We start from the raw sequence: 21,901 nt of genomic DNA on the forward strand, positions 1-21,901 counted from the left end.
AACAAGCAAGAATTATATCTTCCATGGATCAGTGAAATGTAACAGCAGAAATATAATATTAGTTGTAACCTGTATTACCTGTACAGCTTATTACATGGGCAAAACAAACAGAAAATTTAAAGAACGTATTCTTCGTCACATATGTGATATAAAAAATAAAATAGAACATAATTCCCTGTACCAACATATTTCAAAGTTTAAGGATCATACTTTTAGGTTTATGGCCCTGTCATGTATTAAGGAAAATGGATGAGGTGGTGATCTAGTAAATAAAATGGAAGCTGAGGAAGCAAGGTGATTTATGGACCTGAGAGCAGACCACCCTCCAGGACTGAATGGGGTAGTACCCCTAAGACCTATACTAAAAGAGCGAGGTCTGAAAACCAAGAAGTAAAAAAATCTCTACTTTTACTTTAAGGGATGTTGTCACAATGATGGGAGTGGTAGCTGCTTTGCTTAAAAAAGGAAGTTTCTCTCTGATACAACAAGATCTGAAGAAGGTTAACAATAACTGAAAGCACTTATCTTGTGTTTATTTTGATTTTCTATTATCTTTTATAAAGTTTTATCCAATAAAGTAATTTTAACAGTTTACAAAAGTATTGGAGAGCTCCAACTTAAACCGTGGTTTGTAAAAAAGTGTTTCAGTTCTTTTCTCACAGTGCTGCAAGCAAGATGTGGCATGTTCATTTTTTTCTTGTGTGGTTCTATTTTTTATTGAACAGCCTTTAGTGGAGCAATTTGGTATTCTGTTTAATATTAGTGAAAGAGAATATGAAATGTAAGGTGATAGAAGTGAGAAATGTGTTGACTGAAGTGAATAAGAAACAATCCCCCCAAACAGTTTTTGAACTGCAAAAATAATAAAGAATTTTGAAAAAGATTAAAAATGAAAATAGATGGAAAAGATTTAAATGCATAAATACAAATATGATGTTATATGGGAAGTGTGATAAAGTAAATAAATGTGATATTGATAAATGGGGTAAAGTACAGTTTGTATATGGATGCTGTGAAAACAATATGTGAGAATTTATTATATAACTAGTAAATGGAAGAGGATGTTCTATTAGCTGAAATAAAAACTTGTGGGAGTAAGTGTTTGAGCATAAAAGGTAAATATAAAAGAAAAAATAATGAAACAAATAGTTCTGTCTACTTAAGTTCTTTTATGTTGATAATTTGCCTTTTTGTGTTGATAACTTTTAAATACTGTAATTTTAAGTATGAATGTAAAAAAGAGTGTGAATAAATGATTTATTTTGTGAATGTAAAAAGATTTATTTTGTTTTCATATGACACAAAATGAATGTATATATTAATAAAGCACCCCTATTATTTTCAGTAGGTGCTGTGGTATCTCTTTTTCCACCTGAGCTTCTACCAAATCAAGTAGATGGGATCCTGGTATAATGTCTCATCCGAAGATGATGCCCTCAGCAGTACAGAATACCCCTTAAGCTATACTGCAGTGTCAGCAATCCAACTACTTGCTGCGGGAAAAGAAACCAGAGATGTTTGCAACAAAGCTGTTGTGTCACAGAAACTCCTTCCCCGAGAAGACTAGAGCAAGTAATTTTCTCCATTCACATTCCTCTCATCCAGCTTTGACAGGTATCTGAAGCACTACTGAAATTCAAAAGGAGCTTGCTAACTTTGGAAAACTCTTTCTTAACTAGTAATAGATGCTGAAGGGTATGCTGCAAATACAAAAAAGCGAGGCACTATTATTTTATATTAGTGGTCTGTAATACAGTCATGAATTATTACTTGCCTCATGCTAGCTGGAATGTTATTTTGCTTTTTCTATTGTTATCACTCTGAAGACAAGATAGCACTCATTGACTCACACAGACTTCAAGCAACTCAGGTTTAAATAAAAAACTCAGTGAGTCCTTTAAAAGGTGGAAAAAAATAACATGTATACTTCAGAAGCAGTTTAATGCTACACACTATTAATTCATGGGGTATGTGACAAGAAATGATGAACAGTCAGAAGTCATCTCTTTTAGGATTTTTTTAATGTAGCTGCAGACTCTTAAGACAGAACATTCAGGCATCTATTTTTACAGCAGGCTATGGAAAGATTTCATTGTGTTATTAGTCATGAAAATGACATACTAGGCAGAATAAACACTATTCTTAATTGCTCAGTTCTTGCACAGTGGTAAAGGATTAATTCACAAATCCATCTTTTAATGGAGGAGAATCATTCAACTATACTCCCTCTTTTTCATATATGTATAAATAAAAGTGCTGTTTTAAATATTATATTCTAAAGTTGTTTCTATTTGTTAAAAAGACATTAAATAAATCATTGATAAGCATTCGCTACTATACATAATTTGAATTTATGTTTGTTTCTAAACACACAGAAGCATGCGTGTGTGTGTGTGTGTGTGTGTGTGTGTGTGTGTGTGTGTGTGTGTGCAAAACAGGTGTTTAATCAGACTACACAAAACATCTACCATTTGGAGGATGCAGATAACTGGAATTGCAACTATTTCTTAAATGCTGTACAAGTCAGGTACCAAAGGGGAGTTCCACAAAGGCTTGATGAGAAAATTAGGTGAGGAAAAAATATTGGAAAGAGTTCTCATGCTGATTCAATGGATGTGGCACTCTCATTGCCTGCAGCCTTTGTGTTTCCGGGATTCTGCTGGACAGAAATGCCTCTTGTTTGAATGTTCACAGTGCTAAGTTCATTTGTTGAGCATTTATTTTGTACACGATCTTCTACCCATCCTGCCCGCGCATGTTCATCTGTTGCAGGGAGTGCTGTTTGGTCTTTACAGCAGCTGGGAGCAGGCTTGCTTGAAGGACAGCATAAAACTTCACCTTGTGTGTTCTTTTCTCCATTTCCAGGATGTGATGAATTACGTGAGACCTGTGTGTGCACAATGTCATGTAGTTTCAGGCTTGTAGTACAATCAGAACTGGGTTGGATAACTTGAGGCAAGGTCTCTAGACAGTGCTCACAACTGTCCCTTTTCAACTTCCATTCAGTGGCCTCAATGTTGTGTTCTGTAATCTGTGCTGAAGCCATGACTTCCATCTCAGGTTCTGGAGGTTCATTTGTCTCTTCATATGTTTCACTGTATCCCTCATCTTTGTCCTCTGGCAGCAGCAGAAATTCTGGGAGAACAAGGCTGTCTTTACTTAGCAATCCTCGCTGGTCATCTGCTCGGCATTTCTGAGCTCGATTTAAAAGTTCTATTAGCCCTTTCGGGAAAAAAAAAGCAAAATAAATGCAACATGGTAACAGACTTCTTTCTGACTTGCAGAATCACAATCCTATCCCAACAAAATTTAAAGTTCCCTTAAATGATTCCCCTCAAATCTAATCATTTCCACTTGTTTTTGTCCTCACCTAGAAAACAACTGTAGATCACTGTAAATTTATTTTTCAGCAGGTTACGATAAATAAAATATAAAATTACAAAGAGTATTTTAGAATAATGATCTATGGAATACTGCTGAATTACAATGTAAAGTGTATTGCATTTAAATTATGAACATATATACTATGCCATTAACAATAAGAGCAACTAACTCATGCTAATTAACTTTCAATAGTTTCAGGAAATTTTATTCAGAAACTTCCCAGGGGTATCCAAATGAGGTGTCCTCTGTGTAGTGCTGAAGTCTTTTTATGGTCACACTGGGGGATTACTATTCTTGAATAACTGAATGCCTATAGACTATCTTTAATTAGATATTGAAGTAAGGAATATGATTAGGGGTTTGAAAAAAAAAACACCATGTTATTTGGTGTGGAGGTTTCTATTTTGAGCAAAGTTTTAAGGTGGACCACATGACCCACAATAATGTTTTACATGAGGCAGAAGATCACACATGATAACTACAAATGATTTCAGCTTGCATGGAAACTTCGTCAGAGAAAATTTTGATCTGAATTAATGACAACTAATGTAGCTTAACAGTGAAGTCAGCTAGATTCAGACTGGGTGTTACATAAACCTATCATTTAATCAAAGTTATCACCTATGCATACTTAGGATTATAGGTTCTTTTTATATAATGTGGAGAATAACAGATTATTAACCTGCCCAGATAGGAGAGAGAGAGACACAGGGAAAAGTAGTCAACAAACAAGCATTTTCAAAAATATTTTTTTAAGTTCTACAATGAGACTACTTGGAAAACAGCAAATACATGAATCACCATTTGAGTTATAAATCGGGACATTTTTGAAATTTCTATGGCTAATGCGGTCAAGTTAACACACACACACACACACACACACACACACACACACACACACACACACACACACACACACACACACACACTTATCCTGAAACCATATGCATTGAGTTTAGGGGTGTACTTGATATTATCGATTTTCTGAAGCCAGATGCATCAGCGACAGTGTACCTAGTGTGTACCCCATCTAACTGAAGAGTTATGTATTGAGATTAAAAATAATTTATAGTATTTTTGCAGGAGCGCTGTACCTCTTCTCACACACATGTTGGCAGTACCCACCCATCCTGGCATCTACATATACTACCTCCAAGAATGTATCAGTTTGGAAGAAAGGATAATAAATTGTCCTCTTTCCTGCAAATCAGTATGACATCAGAGGTAGCACATTTAGAGCTCATGGGTTAAGGAGGCATTGCCCCAATCTAAATAAAATATATGAATTTGTATTACTTTAATATAGTACAGTAATCTATCAGTTATTGGTAAGTTGGTCCATGGTAAATTAGAGATTGTACATTACACTTCAATCAAGACAATAAGACCCTGTTATCTCATGTGAAGCTAGGACAGCATGTCTACCCCTGGTTTTCCAGCTTAAATTCCACAAATTGAATAAGCTCAAGCAAAAAGTGATAAATGATATAAATGTATATATTTGCCCAACTTGCAGTAAAATCCACCTGTTAATGAATGTTAATGAAAATTCTTTCTGTCTCGCACACTGCATATATGTGTGTGCGGAGATATATATATATATATATAGATAGATAGATATATGGATAAATAGAAACTATAAATATATAACTATATAGAAATATAACTGGAGATGCATATAGTTCTTAATTACTGTACAAGTCAGATGCCAAAGGGCAGTTCCATATCTATCTATCTATCTATCTATCTATCTATCTATCTATCTATCTATCTATCTGTCTGTTATCTATCTATATATAACTATAGATATACAGATACACACATGTATATCAACTTTTATGTGGGAAGGGTCATTGCCCACCACGCTTTTAGATCTGGGAACTACACCTCCACATCCCCAGAAGTTAAATATACTAACTCCAGGGTCACACAAACACAAAAAAGGGAAAGGTCCAGGAATTATGTAATGATCAATATAAAGAACTTCAACCATTACATAATTCCACCAACTGTAGCACCTCCAAAAAACACAAGCGTTTCAGCACACAATAAAATGCATTTAGTGATAGCTCATATCTATCTATCTATCTATCTATCTATCTATCTATCTCTATCTATATATCTATATTTATCTATCAATATATCTATATTTATATATATATATCTATCTATCTATATATATATATATATATATATATATATATATATATATATATATATATATACATACATACATACATACACATACAATGCATGTGTGTGTGTGTGTATGTAAAAGGGGCAATGAGCACTGGCTAATCAGATTGGTATTTGCCGGTCCATCAACTATGTTCTACTGCATAGGTAAAACTTTGTGTAGAACACTTAGACCTGACATTCAGTGAAAGATTACTTCCCGTTCAGACTTCAATGTCCAGCAAACTGCCACCATCTTGAAAAGTCATATAACAGTCATTTAACAATCAAAAACGTAGAAATACTAAAAAAAATAAATAAAAAATAAACAGAAAACAAACTAGTAAATCAATTTAAAAATTCACCACCCAAACACGAGAAACACCACCAAATCAAATAACTCAGAAATCAGGATTGTAACAGAAACTAAACATGTACTACATTAACAAAAACACTAACATTTCAAAATTTAAATTCTATTATATGATCATTCAAAAAGGTAAAAAAAAAAAAAACTCCTAGTGAAATTAAAAGCCTAAATTGCATAAACACTATGAAGCAGCACATGAAGGGGCATGAAGTCAATAACAGTCTTAATAGAGACAGAAAAAATGTCAGCCACTCTAATATGACTCAAGCTGTTGAAATGTAGTAGAAGCCTCTGCCTAGCTTTCTTTGACCTAAGAGGTAAATTTGGAGTATACAGTGTAAAACATAGAAACCCAAGTTTAATAGACAACAACAAGCCAACAGCTGAAGTGACTTAAGGACAATGATGAAAGGGGACATTGTTGTTTACATGTATGTCTTTTTCTGTTCTTAGTATTTGCCATCAGAACTATTACTCTTGTGAATACTGTTGAAACTCTGAAACTTGAAAATAGTGTACACATTTGTGAAGCATTATGATAGTGATATGTGAGATTCATCATCAGTACTCAGTCACCTTCCCATTTACCTTTTGTTTCATGGATAGATATCTTCCTGGCAGTATACAAACACATGGGCAAGCTTGTACACAAACACGTGGGCAAGCTCATACATTGCTGCTGGTCAAAAGTGTGAATGCTTAAATGTGTGAATGCTTTTTAGTGCTGAAAATAAGAGTGGATGCTCATGTGAGCAAATGCTTCTTTTAATATGTTTTTGTTAGCTGATTTTGCATGAACTTGCATTGCAGTGTAGTCAGGGAATTTGCCTTACCCCACCATTATGCAATCTTGGAGTTAAAATATATAATTAGTTGGGGATGTGGGAGGTACAGTGGGATTTGTCACCCCCCACAAAAAATAAGTTTTGTTATATGTTGTTTCCTATCATTTTTAGATTCAGAACAACATGATTGCTGTTTATTCGATCACTCTTCTGAGCATTCATTATTTGATGATACACTCATACATGCATATATACATATACATATATTTATCTTTGGAAGCAGTTAACTAAATCAGCTGTTCATTTCCTAACTAACTGTGGGGTCATGTCGCCAACATTAAGTTTTTCCAACATCCATGTTTTTTAAATGTGAATCTTGCTGAAAAAACTCAACCGGTTCTGTATGCAGTGTGTGAATATGTGTGAGTGTGTGCACACTATGCGCATGTGTGCTTGTGTTATGTGTGTATGTTTGTACTTGCTGAGTTGGGTTAGGAATAGGTAAGAGAATACTTTTAGACTGTGTTTGGCAGATAATGAGTTTGGGTGCAAGGCATTGCTTTCTAAGGTTAGGGTTTGGGTGAAGGTTAGGGTTAAGTTACAAAATAGTTTTAGTGTAGTCTGAGTGTTTCTTGTATGTGTTCTGTACCTATGTTTCTAGATTAGTGGCACTGTTACAGAAAGAGTTTTTCTTATGGTAATGTGCATGGCTAGGTTTAAGGTTAAGGTTGGCACATGATCAAGGTGGCACAATGGTGTTTGTCTTTCATCCCACTGTTTTCTGACCATACAGTAGATAAAGATAAATATGGGGAGTGGGGTGCAGGAAACCTTATGTCTCTGCAAAATTGTACCTGATCTGAGAATCAATGAAAGTGGCTTTCTGTGAGTTGTTTTCACAATTTCAAAACATTCTGAAACTTCTTTATGAGGATTAATGTGATTTCATTAATAAAATGCATCTAGAAATCACTCACCATAAAGACTAATGTGGCTGAGCAATATAGCTTTTTTGGAATATATTCTACCATTATAAAATGTATTTAGGTCTAATGAAAGCTTACTGAGGGATTTCCCACCAGATTTTTGAAAATAAACTGGTGTGTCTGTTGCACTGAAAAGAGCCTATCTCACTCTCATACTACTTGTGTATGGACGTAGGGCATCTGCATTAGGGAGGTTCCTGAGAAAGATCCTCAAAGGCTTCGAATACCAGAAGAAGTGTTGTTGACTTAGGATCCTCCATGCTCATGAAATCAAAGTATCAAATCTTGCAAAAAGATATTTTCATTATATCACATTAAAAATCCTCCCTCATCTATGTGATACTATCACAAAAAGACACATCATTATGCAGAGAACCTAAAAAATGGAATCCCATTCATCTAAGTAACACTCAAGGAGAGCCACCATGTTTAATATGTAGGCTATTTCATCTTTTTATCCTTATTTGAGTGAGATATAAATTCCCTGCATTGACAGGTATCTCACTTCTTCTTAACCTGCTCGGATGGAGTGGGGACTGGGGACCTTATAATTTGTTACAGTTACCCTGGAACCTGCTCTGGTGGAGTGGGTATTGGGGACTTGATAATTAGATACAGTTTCCCTCAAACCAGATATGGTGGAGTGGATTCTGAGGACCTGATTGTTACTCACAGTTACCATGGAACCTGCTCTAGTGGAGTGGGTACTGGGGACCTGATAAATAGTTTCCATTACAATGGAACCAACACTGGTGGAGTGGGTAGAGGGGACATGATAATCAATTTCAGTTATCCTGGATCCAGCTCTGGTGGGGTGGATATTGGGGACCTGATAATTAGTTACAGTTACCCTGGAACAAGCTCTGTTGGAGTGGGTACAGGGGGCCTGATAATTAGTTACAGTTATCCTAGAACCAGCTCAGTTACAGTTTCCCTGGAACCAGCTCTTGTGGAATAGGTACTGGGGTCCTGATAATTCTATTTATTTATGTATTTATTTTATTTTAAGTTTGTTTACTGGAAGAGTCCGACTGGACAAGAAACCCATTTTCAGTAGAGGCCCAGGGAGAAAAGCTCTTGAATGGTTAATACAGTAAATGCAATATACAAGTTATTTTGAGTAAAGAGCAAAAGAAAAGAACTATTGTATGCTAATACAGTAAAATCAGCATAGGATAAAAATACAATAAAATAGAACAGCATAGGGGAGACATACCACACAGTTGTATGATACATTCAGTTATATGGTTACAATGAATGGTACAATAAATACAATAAATACAAAGTATTACAGAACAAAAGAAAGGAGCAGTTGTATACTTATACATAGTAGTAAGTAGGTAGTTTTGAGTTTGTACATTTTTAATTTGCTTTCAGAAGAAAGAAATATGACTTGATAATCAGTTAAAGCTACCCTGAAACCTGTTCTGCTGGAGTGGGTACAGGGGACATGATAATTATTTACAGTTATCCCGAAACTAGCTTTGGTGAAGGGGTACTTTGGACCTGTTAAATAGTTACAACCTGCTCTGGTGGAGTGGGTACTGGGTTCCCAAAACTAGCTTTGGTGAAGGGGTACTTGGGACCTGTTAAATAGTAACCAAGTTACAAAGTGGAAAATGCACCCAAATTTACCAACAAAAGAACGTCAAAAGAACTTGTTTTAATACAAGGATTTTATGAATATTTCTAAAAATGTTTTAATATATTTTATGTATTACTATTTGTAATAAGGAATTATTCAGATTCCCGTATAATGTAAAACAAAAAATCATGCATTACTTTTCAAGATGTTTTCCTTTCACTGACAATATATATGGTTGTGGGCTTTTAAATGTTCAAATTAATCAGTTCTTCTATTGGTTAATTGGTTTATTAGTTATTTGATCTAGTATAAATAAAGGATTTGTGTGTATGGTATTTTATCTGAGGAAGTCTATACAACAGGATGAAAACGCTGTGGTTAATTTATAAGGCGTTAATATTTTTTTTTTGCCTGGCTGTGCACTTTTTAACAATAAATTTGATTTTGGATGGTAACTTGTTTCCTCCTTTTGTTGCACCTTTGACGTTCTTTTGTTGGTAAATTTGGGTGCATTTTCCACTTTGTAACTTGGTTGCTGTAGTTTTTTCTGGAAAAAGGGTGGACTCGTGTTTGCCATCAGAAGTGAGGGGGTTGGACGAAACAGGTCAAACCCGTAAGCTTATTGGTCAATTAACGGAATTGATTGACCTGTTGACTCCTCTCAGCCAATCACTGGTGAAGAGTTGTGGGAATTTGGCTCAGTGTAAAGGAGCACAAAATGGCAATTCTATCAGGGAGGACGAACAAACGAGGGAGCTTATAGGCGTTTTAGAAGATGTTGGTGAACCCCAGGAGTTCCATGGTCCTACTACAAAAGAATAATATTTTTATTTTCTTTTTTTTCTTTTTTTAAATATATTCCCCATAAAAACATAAACAGGAGGAGCCTGGAGGAGGCTGCTTTTTTAAGAAAAAAGAAAAAAGACATTCTGCTGCCTGCTGCTGCAGGACACCCAAGAGAGTGAATTAAAAAAAAAAAGTACCTTTTAACCCCCCCACCCACCCCAATCCCAAATGAGAAAAAAGTTTTAAATTAAAAAAAAAAAAAAAAAAAAGATAATATGTTTTTTAAGGGGAACCTTAATAAGGAGGAGAAAAAAATATTGACTCAACTGAAGGGGGATAAAAATCTTAGGGTTATGAAACCAGATAAAAGGAGTGGCATGGTACTAATGGAAAATATTTTATATGAAAGTAAAATGTATACTATTTTGTGTGACGATACAAAAAATTCTAGTGTCTCAATAAATTAGATCAATATTGCATACAACAAAATAGATCTGAGTTTAAAAGAAATATTATACGAAGGACTGATAGACAATAAAATTTTTCTTTTTTTAATGATAGAGAAACCCAGAGTTCCAGCTATCTTTGGGATACTGAAAATCCATAAATGTGAATGGGACCCACCCCTTAGACCAATTGTGGCAGCAGAAGGATTTAAAACACATAGTTTGGCTAAATATGTTGATCAAAAACTTAAAAAACTTTGGCTTAACAAAAACACAGTACTAAGAGACTCCTGGGACTTATTAAGGGAAATAACAGATGATTTGTATCAAGACAACCTTTTGTTCATAACCATAGACATTATAGACTTATTTTCTTCCATACCATATAAGGAAGGGATGGAAATGTTGGAAGATATAGTTTATGAAGACATTACATTATCTCAGGATGATAAATTAGTGTGCCTATGTTTAATGGACTTAATTTTAAAAAACAATTTTATATATTTTAATGGGGAGTTTTACAAACAGATACAGGGGGTAGCGATGGGTGCAGCCTGTGCTCCCACCTACGCCAACTTGATTCTTATCAAACGGGAAGAAAAATATATACTTAACTCAGATTTTAAGGATTGTTGGATATTATACCGTAGGTTCTTGGATGACATAGTAATTTTTTGGACCGCAGGTAGAGAAAGATTTGACAAATTTATGTCCTACTTGAATAACACAACTAAATTTTTGAAGTTTACCCACAATATTTCTGAAAATAATTTATTTTACTTGGACATTGAAATATACAAAACAGGGACACACTTTGAAAGTAGAATATATAGAAAACCAACCTTTTGTAACTCATATTTACATTTTGACAGTTCCCACCCAGTACATTGCAAGAAAAATATTGTCAAAGGACAATTTGTGAGGGGAAGTAGAATGACTAGTGCAGAAAATGATTTTTACAACGAATGTGAGGTACTTCAAAAGATGTTCTTAGAGAGAGGGTACCCATTGAAGTTTATAACAAGTATAAGAGAAGAAGTGGTCAATGGGAGACCAAATAAGTTTAAACCTATTATGAACAATAGGGAACATACGGTTATAGAAAAACAAGGTGAGCAAGGTAAAAAATATGAGCAAGCACTAGTCTTAGAATACAATGGAATAAATAATTTTGTAAAGCAGATATTTTTGAGAGAATGGGAAAGATTTGTTTCCATAACAGATTTAGAAAATATTAGAGACATTCCCCACAAGATTATTTATAAAAACTCTAATAGTATTAAGAATATTTTAGAAAACAGGGTAGGGAACATACAAAATAGGGCAAAAGTGGGTACCTACAAATGTGGTCGGTGTAATCAATGTAAATATATTTTTAATGTGGAAAAATATTTTTTGAGAAGCAGAAACAGATGGATACTTTAAGTAGTACAGATTATTTTAATTATGAAACCAAAGGGATTATTTATTTGGCCATCTGTAAAATATGTACCTCTTTTTATGTGGGTAAATCCGAAAGGAAGTTAAAAAAGAGGATATATGAACATATTTATGAAATATCAATAGGCAAATAAACCAATTCACTATTTAAACATACTAAAGAATGAAAAAGTGCTACCTTTGGTTTTTTGGTTTTAGAAAATGTTAAACATGATATTAGAGGCGGGCCATGGGAAGACACCCTATTATATAGGGAACTGTGGTGGCAAGTAAAACTGCAGGCAGATCATGCCCCAGGTCTGAATGATTTTATATATATCAAACCACTTTTAAAATTAAGAGCAGCTAAACTTTAAAGAAATTTGGAAAACATTTAAAACATTTAAAACATTGGCCACCAGATGGCATTAGACTTGGTCACAGAACCTTGTGTATGAACAGAATTCCTTTTGAACTGAAGTTTTATGTATTTAATATATTTTATCCCTTTTTATTTTGTTTTAATACAAGGATTTTATGAATATTTCTAAACATTTTTTAATATATTTTATGTATTACTATTTGTAATAAGGAATTATTCAGATTCCCTTATAATGTAAAACAAAAAATCATGCATTACTTTTCAAGATGTTTCCCTTTCACTGACAATATATATGGTTGTGGGCTTTTAAATGTACAAATTAATCACTTCTTCTATTGGTTAATTGATTTATTAGTTATTTGATCTAGTATAAATAAGGGATTTGTGTGTATGGTATTTTATCTGAGGAAGTCTATACAACAGGACGAAAACGCTGTGGTTAATTTACAAGGCGTTGATGTTTTTTTTTTTGCCTGGCTGTGCACTTTTCAACAATAAATTCGATTTTGGATGGTAACTTGTTTCCTCCTTTTGTTGCACCTTTGACATTCTTTTCTTCACCTGTTAAATAGTTACAGCCTGCTCTGGGGGAGTGGGTACTGGGGTCCTGATAATTAGTTACAGTTACCCTGGAACCTGCTCTGATGGAGTGGGTACTGGGGACCTAATAATTAGTTCTGATGTTAACAATCTTCATTTATCCTTGACTAATGGGTTTGCTTCCGAATATCGGAACTGACTCAGCTGTTACTACAGCTCATAATGACAAAAACGCTCTGGCGCTTAAGCTCTTACCTCAGTGGCTCTCTCCTATTTACCTCAAATCTTATTAGCCACTTCCAGAGACAGACAAGGTAGCCAGAGTTCTGGAGCTAAATCAGTTATCTGTTATTTTATCATCTATAAACATCCCTTCCCTACTTCACTATAGTTCTACTATTTTCAATGTGTTTCTGCCCTCACCCTTTTAAGTAGAGTCTAAACTGTATTTTCTACCATTCTTGGTAGTTCTCTCTTTCCCGTAAGGTTTTTACTCTGTTCTACCATTGTTGGTAGATTCCTCCTTATTATAGTTAAAACAAAAATTGGTTTACCTTTACATGTGCATAATGCACATGAATGAAATACAAAGTCCGAAAGGACATTTTCAAGTTTTTGGAAAGCCGAAAACAGAATGTATCGAATGTGCAATGAGCAAATGCACAGTAATGTTCGCTAATTGCAGATTCGGCATTTTTGGTGTGAGGTGTACTATAGTGGGGATCAGGAAGTGGACCCTTTCCCCACAGTAGTGCAACCTCGGAGTTAGAATAATACAGTAGGGGGTGGGGGGTGCAGCCCCCCACATGGGGGTGCAGGGAGGCGCAGCCCCCATCATTACACTTTGTCTTTGAAATGAAGTTAGAAAATCAGCTAATCTGGTTTTTGATTTCCTGATTTTCGAACTTCGGTGCAAATTGGAATGACAATTTTCATCATTCTGGTTCGCTAAAACAGCCATTCGGTAGAATGATTTTCAAGCTTTCAAAGGTAAACCCAAAAATCTTGCTATTTTTCTGCTTTTTCTCCCTATTTTGTCTGGATGTGGGAGTGGGTGTATTTGACAATTCTTCTGGAAAAGTGTATTTTCCGTTTTCCATTAAAACCTAAGGGCCCTTCTGTTTTTGAGCTGTATTAGAAATGTGGCAGAAAATTCCCTTTTAATGATAGGTTCATAGGTTCATCAGTAGGTACTAGGCTATCTGCCCGAGGGCATTTATAACACTTGCCAGAGTGTCGGCTTTCACTGCCCCATTGATTAATTAACTGATCCTCTGTCAAGCAGAGCCAATGAAGTGATCCCAGGGGTGTATTTTCTGTTACCCATCCACTCGTCAAGGTTTCTCTTGAAGAGTGTTAGTGAGAGGCTCTGCCTGATGTAATTTGGAAATTTGTTCCAAAGCATCGGGAGTCTCTATGACAGGAATCTATCCCTCCACCATGTTCTATTTATTGTTGTGGTGAGGTTTAGCTCACTAGAGCGCGTTGCTCACAGTGACTTGGATTTCTTTAGGTGGAGCATGTCCATCAATTCTGAGTTGGACATGGCTTTGTAAGTGAGGCAGAGATCACCTCTGAGTAAGCAATATGCCACTGAGTACAGCTGGAGTTTTTTCAGTCAGGCTGCATAGGACATATGTTTGAGGCCAGTAATCCTCTTGGTGAGGTACTTTTGTGGTCTTTCCAGCTGGTGGAAGTGTCTTGTGAGGTACATCCCAAATGGGGCATTGTACTCTATGATGGGTCTAATGAGTGATGAGTAGAGGGGCACTATAACCTCTTTATTTCTAAATGCAAACCCTTTAGTAATTAGATGGGCCACATAGAAGGATTTCCTAAGTACTTTGACAATATGATTGTCAAAGGAGAGATTACTATCTACCTGGGTCCCCAGATCTCTTATTACCTCTTCTGTATTAAGGGGGCTGCCACCTATGTGGTCATTCAAGGGGATTTTGTTTTTCCCAAATGGGATGACTATGCATTTTTGGCATTTAGCTTGAGGCCATGTCTTTGACAACAAGTGTCTGTCTCAGTAAGGCCCTTTTGGAGGATGTCCGTGTCAGCCCAAGCGTCAATTATGGCTCCCAGTTTGCAGTTATCGGCGAACTTGGTTAGCCATAGTCCTCCTGTGTTTACCTGTACTTCTGAGAAGTATATGATGAACAGTAGGGGTCCCAGGACCGAGCCTTGCATGACACCACTTGTGACTGGTTTAGAGTCGGACCTGGAGCCTGCTATTCTTACCATGTGAGTTCTGTCTGTAAGCCAGTTGGCAAACTATCTCGTGATGTAGGGGTTTATGTTCAGGCTGGTGAGTTTTTCTGTAATACCCGAGTGGGGAATGGTGCCAAAAGTCTTGGCGAGGTCAAGGTAGGCTGTGTGAACCACCTTTCCCTCGTCTATGTTCTTGGTGACTGTCTCGAAGAAGTCAACCATGTTCAGTAGGCATGATCTGCCCCTTAACAAAGCCGAACTGGAATGGGTCAAGTGTTTGGAGGTCCCCAATATCTTTGTTATTGAGTTTCATCATGATGTGCTCCATAGCCTTGCAGACCAGGCTAGTCAGGCTCATGGGGTGATAGTTGCCAGGTTCAGTTGCCCCCCCCTTTGTGTAGAGGAATAACCATTGCTGTGTGCCATTCTATGGACATGTAGCCTGTGGAGAGGCTGAGGGTGAACAGCATGTTTAGGTGAGGGGTTAGTTCGTTCTGTAGTTCGTGCAAGATGCAGCCTGGGACACCATCTGGTCCCATTGACACAATGTTTTTGGCTCTGAAAGGGCTGTTTTCACCTGTGCGTCTGATTTTTGGGACACTACACTTTTTTGGTATTGTTGTGGGCCATTTTGGAGGTGAAAGTGGGGTGAAGTTTGACCTGAATCTATCTGCCAGGATGTTGGCAATATCAGTTGGTTCAGTATATTCTGTGCTATTTTGCACTAGTTCAGTGCATATCTGTGAGTTGCCACTTAGATTCTTAACATAGCTAAAGAAGGCGTTGTGGTTATCTTTTGAATCCTTGGCTATTTTTCTTTCGAAGTTAGCCTTGGACGATTTCATGAAGGACCTTAGTTTCTTACAGATACTGATCAGGGATGTCTTTCCTTCTTGGGATTTGATTTTTTTTCTGAACTAGTTTCCTCCTTCTATTGTATAGCCTGTTTATTGCAAGGGTCCACCAAACTGGTTTCCTTCTCTTAGAGGAGTGAGTCTTGGTTTTGCTAGGGATGGCATGATCCAGTCATCCTTGTAGGTGCTCATAGAGTGCATTTGTAAAGGTTTCTGCATCTTGGGCAGCATTATCCTTTAGCGTGGGGGCTGTGAAACTTATCACCTCTGTCTTAAGTAAGGTGAAGTTTGCTTTAGAAAAGTTTTTTACTGTGGTTTCCTTAGCTGGGGTGGTGGTGGGGTGTGGACATCCAGAGTGATTAGTTTATGGTCTGATCTAACCAGTGATGGGTTGACCTCCAGTGTGGAACACCTGTTGCCCATGTTGGTGATGACCAGGACCAATATGTTTTCACCTCTGGTAGGGGAGTTTACCAGCTGATCCAGGGCATTTGAGTTGATGAATTCCAGGAAGCGCTGGGCCTGGGAATTTGTACTCGAGTAGTTTTCCCAGTGAATGGTAGGGTAATTGAAATTGCCCAATATCAGGGTGTTCGGTAGGACCTTTATGTTTTCCAGTGTCTCCAGAAAGGTGGAGTGGTGGTCCTGGGTCATGGAGGGTGATCTGTAGCAGGCCACAATTTGCATTGCAGATTTGCCCGATGTTAGTTGCACATGGATGATCTCAGAGGTATCATGCTGCGCCACTAACCTGGAGATGTAGGTATCCTTGATGAATATGGATACACCCCCTCCTTTTGTATTTCGGTCCATGTTCTGTGGCCAAAATGTGTGGTATGAGTTGTAGCCCGGTAGTGCTAGGGTGCTCTCTGGAGCCTTGAATCAGGTTTCAGTTGCTGCACAGATGTTGTCGTTCTCCATACTGAGGAGTGCTTCCAGCGCATGCATTTTGAGATTTAAACTCCTGGCATTGAGTAGCATAATCCTCAGTTTTTTGTTAATTGTGCTGTTTACAGAGGTGGGTTTGACTTTTGAGCCTTGCCTAAAAAAGGCACTATGGGGGCAGCAAGAGCCTTGGCCAGTATTCAAAAGCCTAGTGGTGACAGACGCAAGCCATCTCTTGCGAAGCAATGTGGCTTGTCGAGCATGTCATCCCAGGCTGACAGACACCGGATCCCCTTTGAATGACATCAGAAGCTTTGCCAATTATTGAAATTGATCATTTTTTCTTTATACTGAGGTATCATTCTTGGTGAGGGCAGGATGCTACTCAGGGTCAGGGTCATACCAGCCTGATCAGAGAGCTCTTCCATGTCTCTTTTCATGTAGTCCAGGGAGGTACATCTCAGGTCATTCACACCAACATGAACAATGACAGAGTCATATTTGTTCTTGTTCTGGAGTGACCCGAGTGCTTGTGTTATGTGGCGGATTCTGGTCCCGACAGGCAGCTAACAGTAACCTTCTGCTTGTCCAGCCTAGTGAGTGGGATGTCCGTGTGCCTTACTATAGAGTCACCTATTACTAGTGTGTTAGGTATGTTATTTCACCTTAAGGGCTGTGATTGTGCGGCACACTGATTTTGTGTTTGATGTGTTGTCTGGTTTGTGATGGGAAGTGCAGGTTGTTTGGGTGTCTGCTTTGGAGGTCTCTGATGCCTTTGCAGGTTTTTGTTTAGAGCCTCCAAGTATGATTTTGTGCATTTTTTGCCAGTGCTGTTTTAGTAGGTGTGTGTGCTGCTGGAGGTGTGGTGCAACGGTTAACCTTCTCCTCTTGACTGTCTGTTCCAGTCTTGGGTGGAGACAGCTTAGCTTCCAGTTTGGCTGTATAACTGCATCTCTCGCATATGTTAATGTTTTGTGGTAGGAGGAGAGGGTTGACTGTGTACATGAGACAGTTGTAACATTGCCTCAGGATACCCAGATTCACCAGCTGGACTGGAGAGTGCACCTGAAGTTGCCCTTTGGTGATGCCTGAATAGTAGGGTGAGCTGTTTAGTCGCTTGGTTGGTGAGGGGTGAATAAAGAACCTTGCCCTGCAGGGCAATCAGTGTCAGGGTATATTAGTGCTTGCAATTAGGTCTGAGCAAGTGCTGGGCTGTAAGATGCTTTTTGAGTGCTTAGGTTGAGAGTTAGAGTTCAAGGAAAAAACTGAAGAGGAGACTTAGTGGAGCCGGGAATAATTTAACCGTAGCTAACTGGCACTGCCCTGTGCACAAAACCGTGCAAATGTGGTTTTTATAGTAGGGAAATGAAAGAGATATAAATTAGCCCAAAATGGCTAATAAACTACTAACTTCTGGGCTGGAACCACTCCTCCAGGAATAGATAGGTTGCTCAAAGCTCCCCTTTCTCACAGGAGATCAGAGAAGCATCCTTCTATCCAAGTAAGGTATGGGCAACTTAGAAACTAGTATCACAGCCCTGAATTCAGCACTAGCCTGAAAACTGGACTATACTAGCTTACAAAAGTGGGAAACAAGGAATTTTTTTTTTTAAAGATAATGCAAAAACAGTAAAAAATACACTTAAAACAGCTTTAAACAACTACAAACGATCAGAAAAGGCTATCACACTTTAGTGTGTAGCCTACAACAGTTAAACAAATTATTTAAACAAAAAACAACTTTTTAAAATTGTAGGCAGACAAATAAGTACAATATGTGAAAAAAACAACCTTTGAAATCACAATAAACGCTGGAAAATCTGTGTTTAGGCGAAAAACAGTTAAGTACAGCAAGAAAGTACAGAAAACTGATACTTTATCTCTCCAGAGGCTCTCTTCTAAGCTAATAGGCTTGTATCAGTTTAAGGCTTTCTAGTGCTACCCAGTAGGTTAGTTACAGGAAAGATGGGAAACAAGCGCAGATGTGGTCTTTTAAACCAGAAAGTTGAAAGAGATGGGCAAACTGTCCAAATGGTCAATAAACTACAATTTCTGGGCAAGAACCTCTCCTCTCATGGTAGCCAGGCTACCTAGTGCTTACCACTCCCACTGATAAGCTAGAAGGTTTTCTTCCAACACAGAAAGGCTTGCGGGGCTCAAACGCTTACCAACAGTCCTGGATACAGCATCTCTGTATCTGGACTAGGCTAGTTACAGGAAATGTTGGAAACAAGCGCAAGTGCGGCTTTTAAACCAGGCATTGAAAAGAGATGGAAAAAACTTCCCAATTGGCCAATAGCTACAATTTCTGGGCCAGGAACCACTCCTCTTGTAGTAGATAGGCTACCTAATGCTTACCACTCCCACCGATAAGCTAGAATGCTTCCCTTCCAACACAGAAAGGCTAGCGGGGCTCTGAAGCTTACTAACAATTCTGGATACAGCAACTCTGTAACCGGACTAGGCTAGTTATAGGAAAGGCGGGAAACAGGCACAAGTGTGGTTTTCAAACCAGAAAGTTGAAAGAGATGGAAAAAAACTGCTCAAACAGCCAATAGCTACAACTTCTGGGCCAGGGACCACTCCTCTTGTGGTAGATAGGCTACCTGATGCTTACCACTCCCACTGATAAGCTAAAAGGCAGGAAACAAGTGCAAACACAGACTTTTAAATCAGAAGGTTGAAAGAGATGGAAAAGCTTCCCAAATGGCCAATAAACTATAATTTCTGGGCCCAGAAACCACTCCTCCTGTGGTAGATAGGTTACCTAGTGCTTATCACTCCCACTGATAAGCTAGAAGGCTTCTCTCCACAATAGAAGGGCTTGAGGAGGCTCAAAGCTTACCAACAGTCCTGGATACAGCAAATCTGTACCTGGACTACGCTAGTTATAGGAAAGGAAGGGACCATACGCAAAATGGGCTTTTAACCAGAAAGTAGAAAGAGATGGAAAAACTGCCCAAATGGCCAATGAACTACAATTTCAGTGCCAAAACCCACTCTTCCCATGGTAGATAGGCTACCTAGTGCTTACTACTCCCACTGATAAGCTAGAAGGCTTCCCTCCAACACAGAAAGGCTTGGGGATGACTTTTCTCTTGCTATGCTTCTGTTTGAGTCAGGTACTTCCACATACAGCTGTATTGGTGGTAAAGAGATAAAACTCTAACATTAATTTTCAGAAGGAACTCTTGTTATATGAAGGAATAAGCTTTTTTGTCTCACAGAGCATCTTTGGTGCTGACAGAGAGGAAAGTGAAACACCTCATCAGCCTTTTCTTCTGTTTCAACAGAGATTTAGACAGTCCAGTGCCACCTTCTTCTTCAGCACTCTCTTCTAGAAGGCTCAAAGCTTCGGTTCATATAATTCCCTCTGAAATGACTGCTTCCAAGCATATTGCTTCAGTTCTGCTAGCACCTTGGAACTAATAGCTTTATTGAAATCTGCATCTTCAGAATCGAAGGACATTCAGTTCCAAAACTAGTACAGGTTAAGGCACCAAAACTATCAGAGCGGAGCTCTCCAGCAACGCCGACAAGAGAGACCCTCTTCAGCACCCACCATGTTGGTTCGGTGCTGACCTCGACACTGATTAAATCTTTTCCGGCATATACAGCTGGAGTCTATAAAGAATATGTTCTTTAAATTTCAAACTGGTTTATTCAGGATGCTTGTGTTACAAATGTATTACAACTATATGGCATGTGAATAACAAACTGATTTGCACAAATGCTTATGTTGCAAATGTATTACAACCGTATGACATTTGACAATCAAACTGATTGTTTAGCTCCTTATGCCCAAATGTATTAGAACTCTATAGCATTTGAAAATCAAAATGTTTTTGTAAAGTTGCTAGTGCTAAAAGATATATCAACAGTGCGCCCTGCTGCAAAGGAAGGAATTAAACATGCGGGTAGTAACTGAATTAAAATGTTTATGTTTAAACAAAGGATATTGGCAGATCTGGAGATCTCTTGGGGCTGACTCTGTTTGACTCCAGTTTGCACGTGTCCACTCTTAGTTCTCAAATCCTTCCCCCAGATGAGCTGGTATAACTATCCTTCAGCACCCAACTTTCTACACTTTGAGTGTTTCCATTCACAGATGAGCTTATTCAGTTGATTTCTCTACAGGTGTTGAAAAGTCTTGACTATTTTCAGCCCATCCCCATGAGCTCCTGACAGAGTTCTCTTTTCCCCCAGACTGTTAGCAGTTTAGGGCCAAGGATATGTCTGTGGAGTCCACAGTTGTTGCTGCTGCCTCAGGAAAGGCACTGGCTGTAGAAAGTTCCTCTTTTCACCCACCCACCTAACAGAGAGCTTTGGATTCTGGATAGGTTTGGAGAGCATGTTCTCTTTTTATCTATCTGTCCCTTAAGATTCTTGAATTTCTTGGCACTTTTTACCAGACTTCAAGGGATCTGGTTAAAGAGTTGTTACATTGTTTTTCTAGTCATCTGCCTTACAGTCTGTGCTCAGCTCATCCACGGCCCTCATTATACTTGCAGACAAGTAGGTTCAGGCGTTCCCATTGGGAGACATGCCTTGATGTGTCTATGTGATTTTGCAGAATCATTTGGGTCTTTATCCATCCATTTTTTTTTTTTTTTTGCTGGATTGTCTCCTTTTTGCCCCCCAAAAGTTCAAGAAGCATTATTAATTATCAGGAAGATGTTAAGACCCTTTTAGCCATAGAGATACCTTTTCCTTTCCTACCTAAGTCACTTTTCCGGGAATCATTGGGGCATTGGGGAAATATTGCACAAGATTCAAAGGGCCTTTCCAAGACACACATAGAGACAGTTCTGTCAGGGACACTCGAGGGGAACTTTAATGGAAAATGCCACTCATGCAGCAGGAGGGCCAGCAGCAACCCCATCTTCAAGGAATCTTTCCTTGGTAAGCCCTATCATCAGCATTCCTGAAAGGAAGCATGATTATCTTCCTCTGGGGCAGTTGTAAGCAAATGGCAGTATACATATATATATATATATATATATATATATATGTATATATATATATATATATATATATATATATATATATATATATATATATACACATATAAACTACAGATTCCTGAG

At 37.8% G+C, this 21,901-nt stretch overlaps 1 protein-coding gene across 4 annotated transcripts in view; it reads right to left on the minus strand.

The window, feature by feature from the left end:
- Positions 1 to 2,002: 2,002 nt before the first annotated feature.
- RGS14 (regulator of G protein signaling 14) overlaps positions 2,003 to 21,901 on the minus strand; it is an 854,621-nt gene continuing 834,722 nt past the window's right edge. For 3 of the 4 annotated variants that reach the window (XM_044069439.1, XM_044069442.1, XM_044069440.1), the window contains one exon: positions 2,003 to 3,222. In XM_044069439.1, coding sequence (XP_043925374.1) covers positions 2,597 to 3,222 — 626 coding nt within the window. In that variant the 3' untranslated portion in view covers positions 2,003 to 2,596. The remainder of the gene's footprint in view (positions 3,223 to 21,901) is intronic. The other variant, XM_044069441.1, reaches the window with a different exon arrangement.

Source organism: Protopterus annectens, chromosome 4.part0, assembly GCF_019279795.1.
Source record: "Protopterus annectens isolate FY-2018-M chromosome 4.part0, PAN1.0, whole genome shotgun sequence".
NCBI classification, from domain to species: Eukaryota; Metazoa; Chordata; order Ceratodontiformes; family Protopteridae; genus Protopterus; species Protopterus annectens.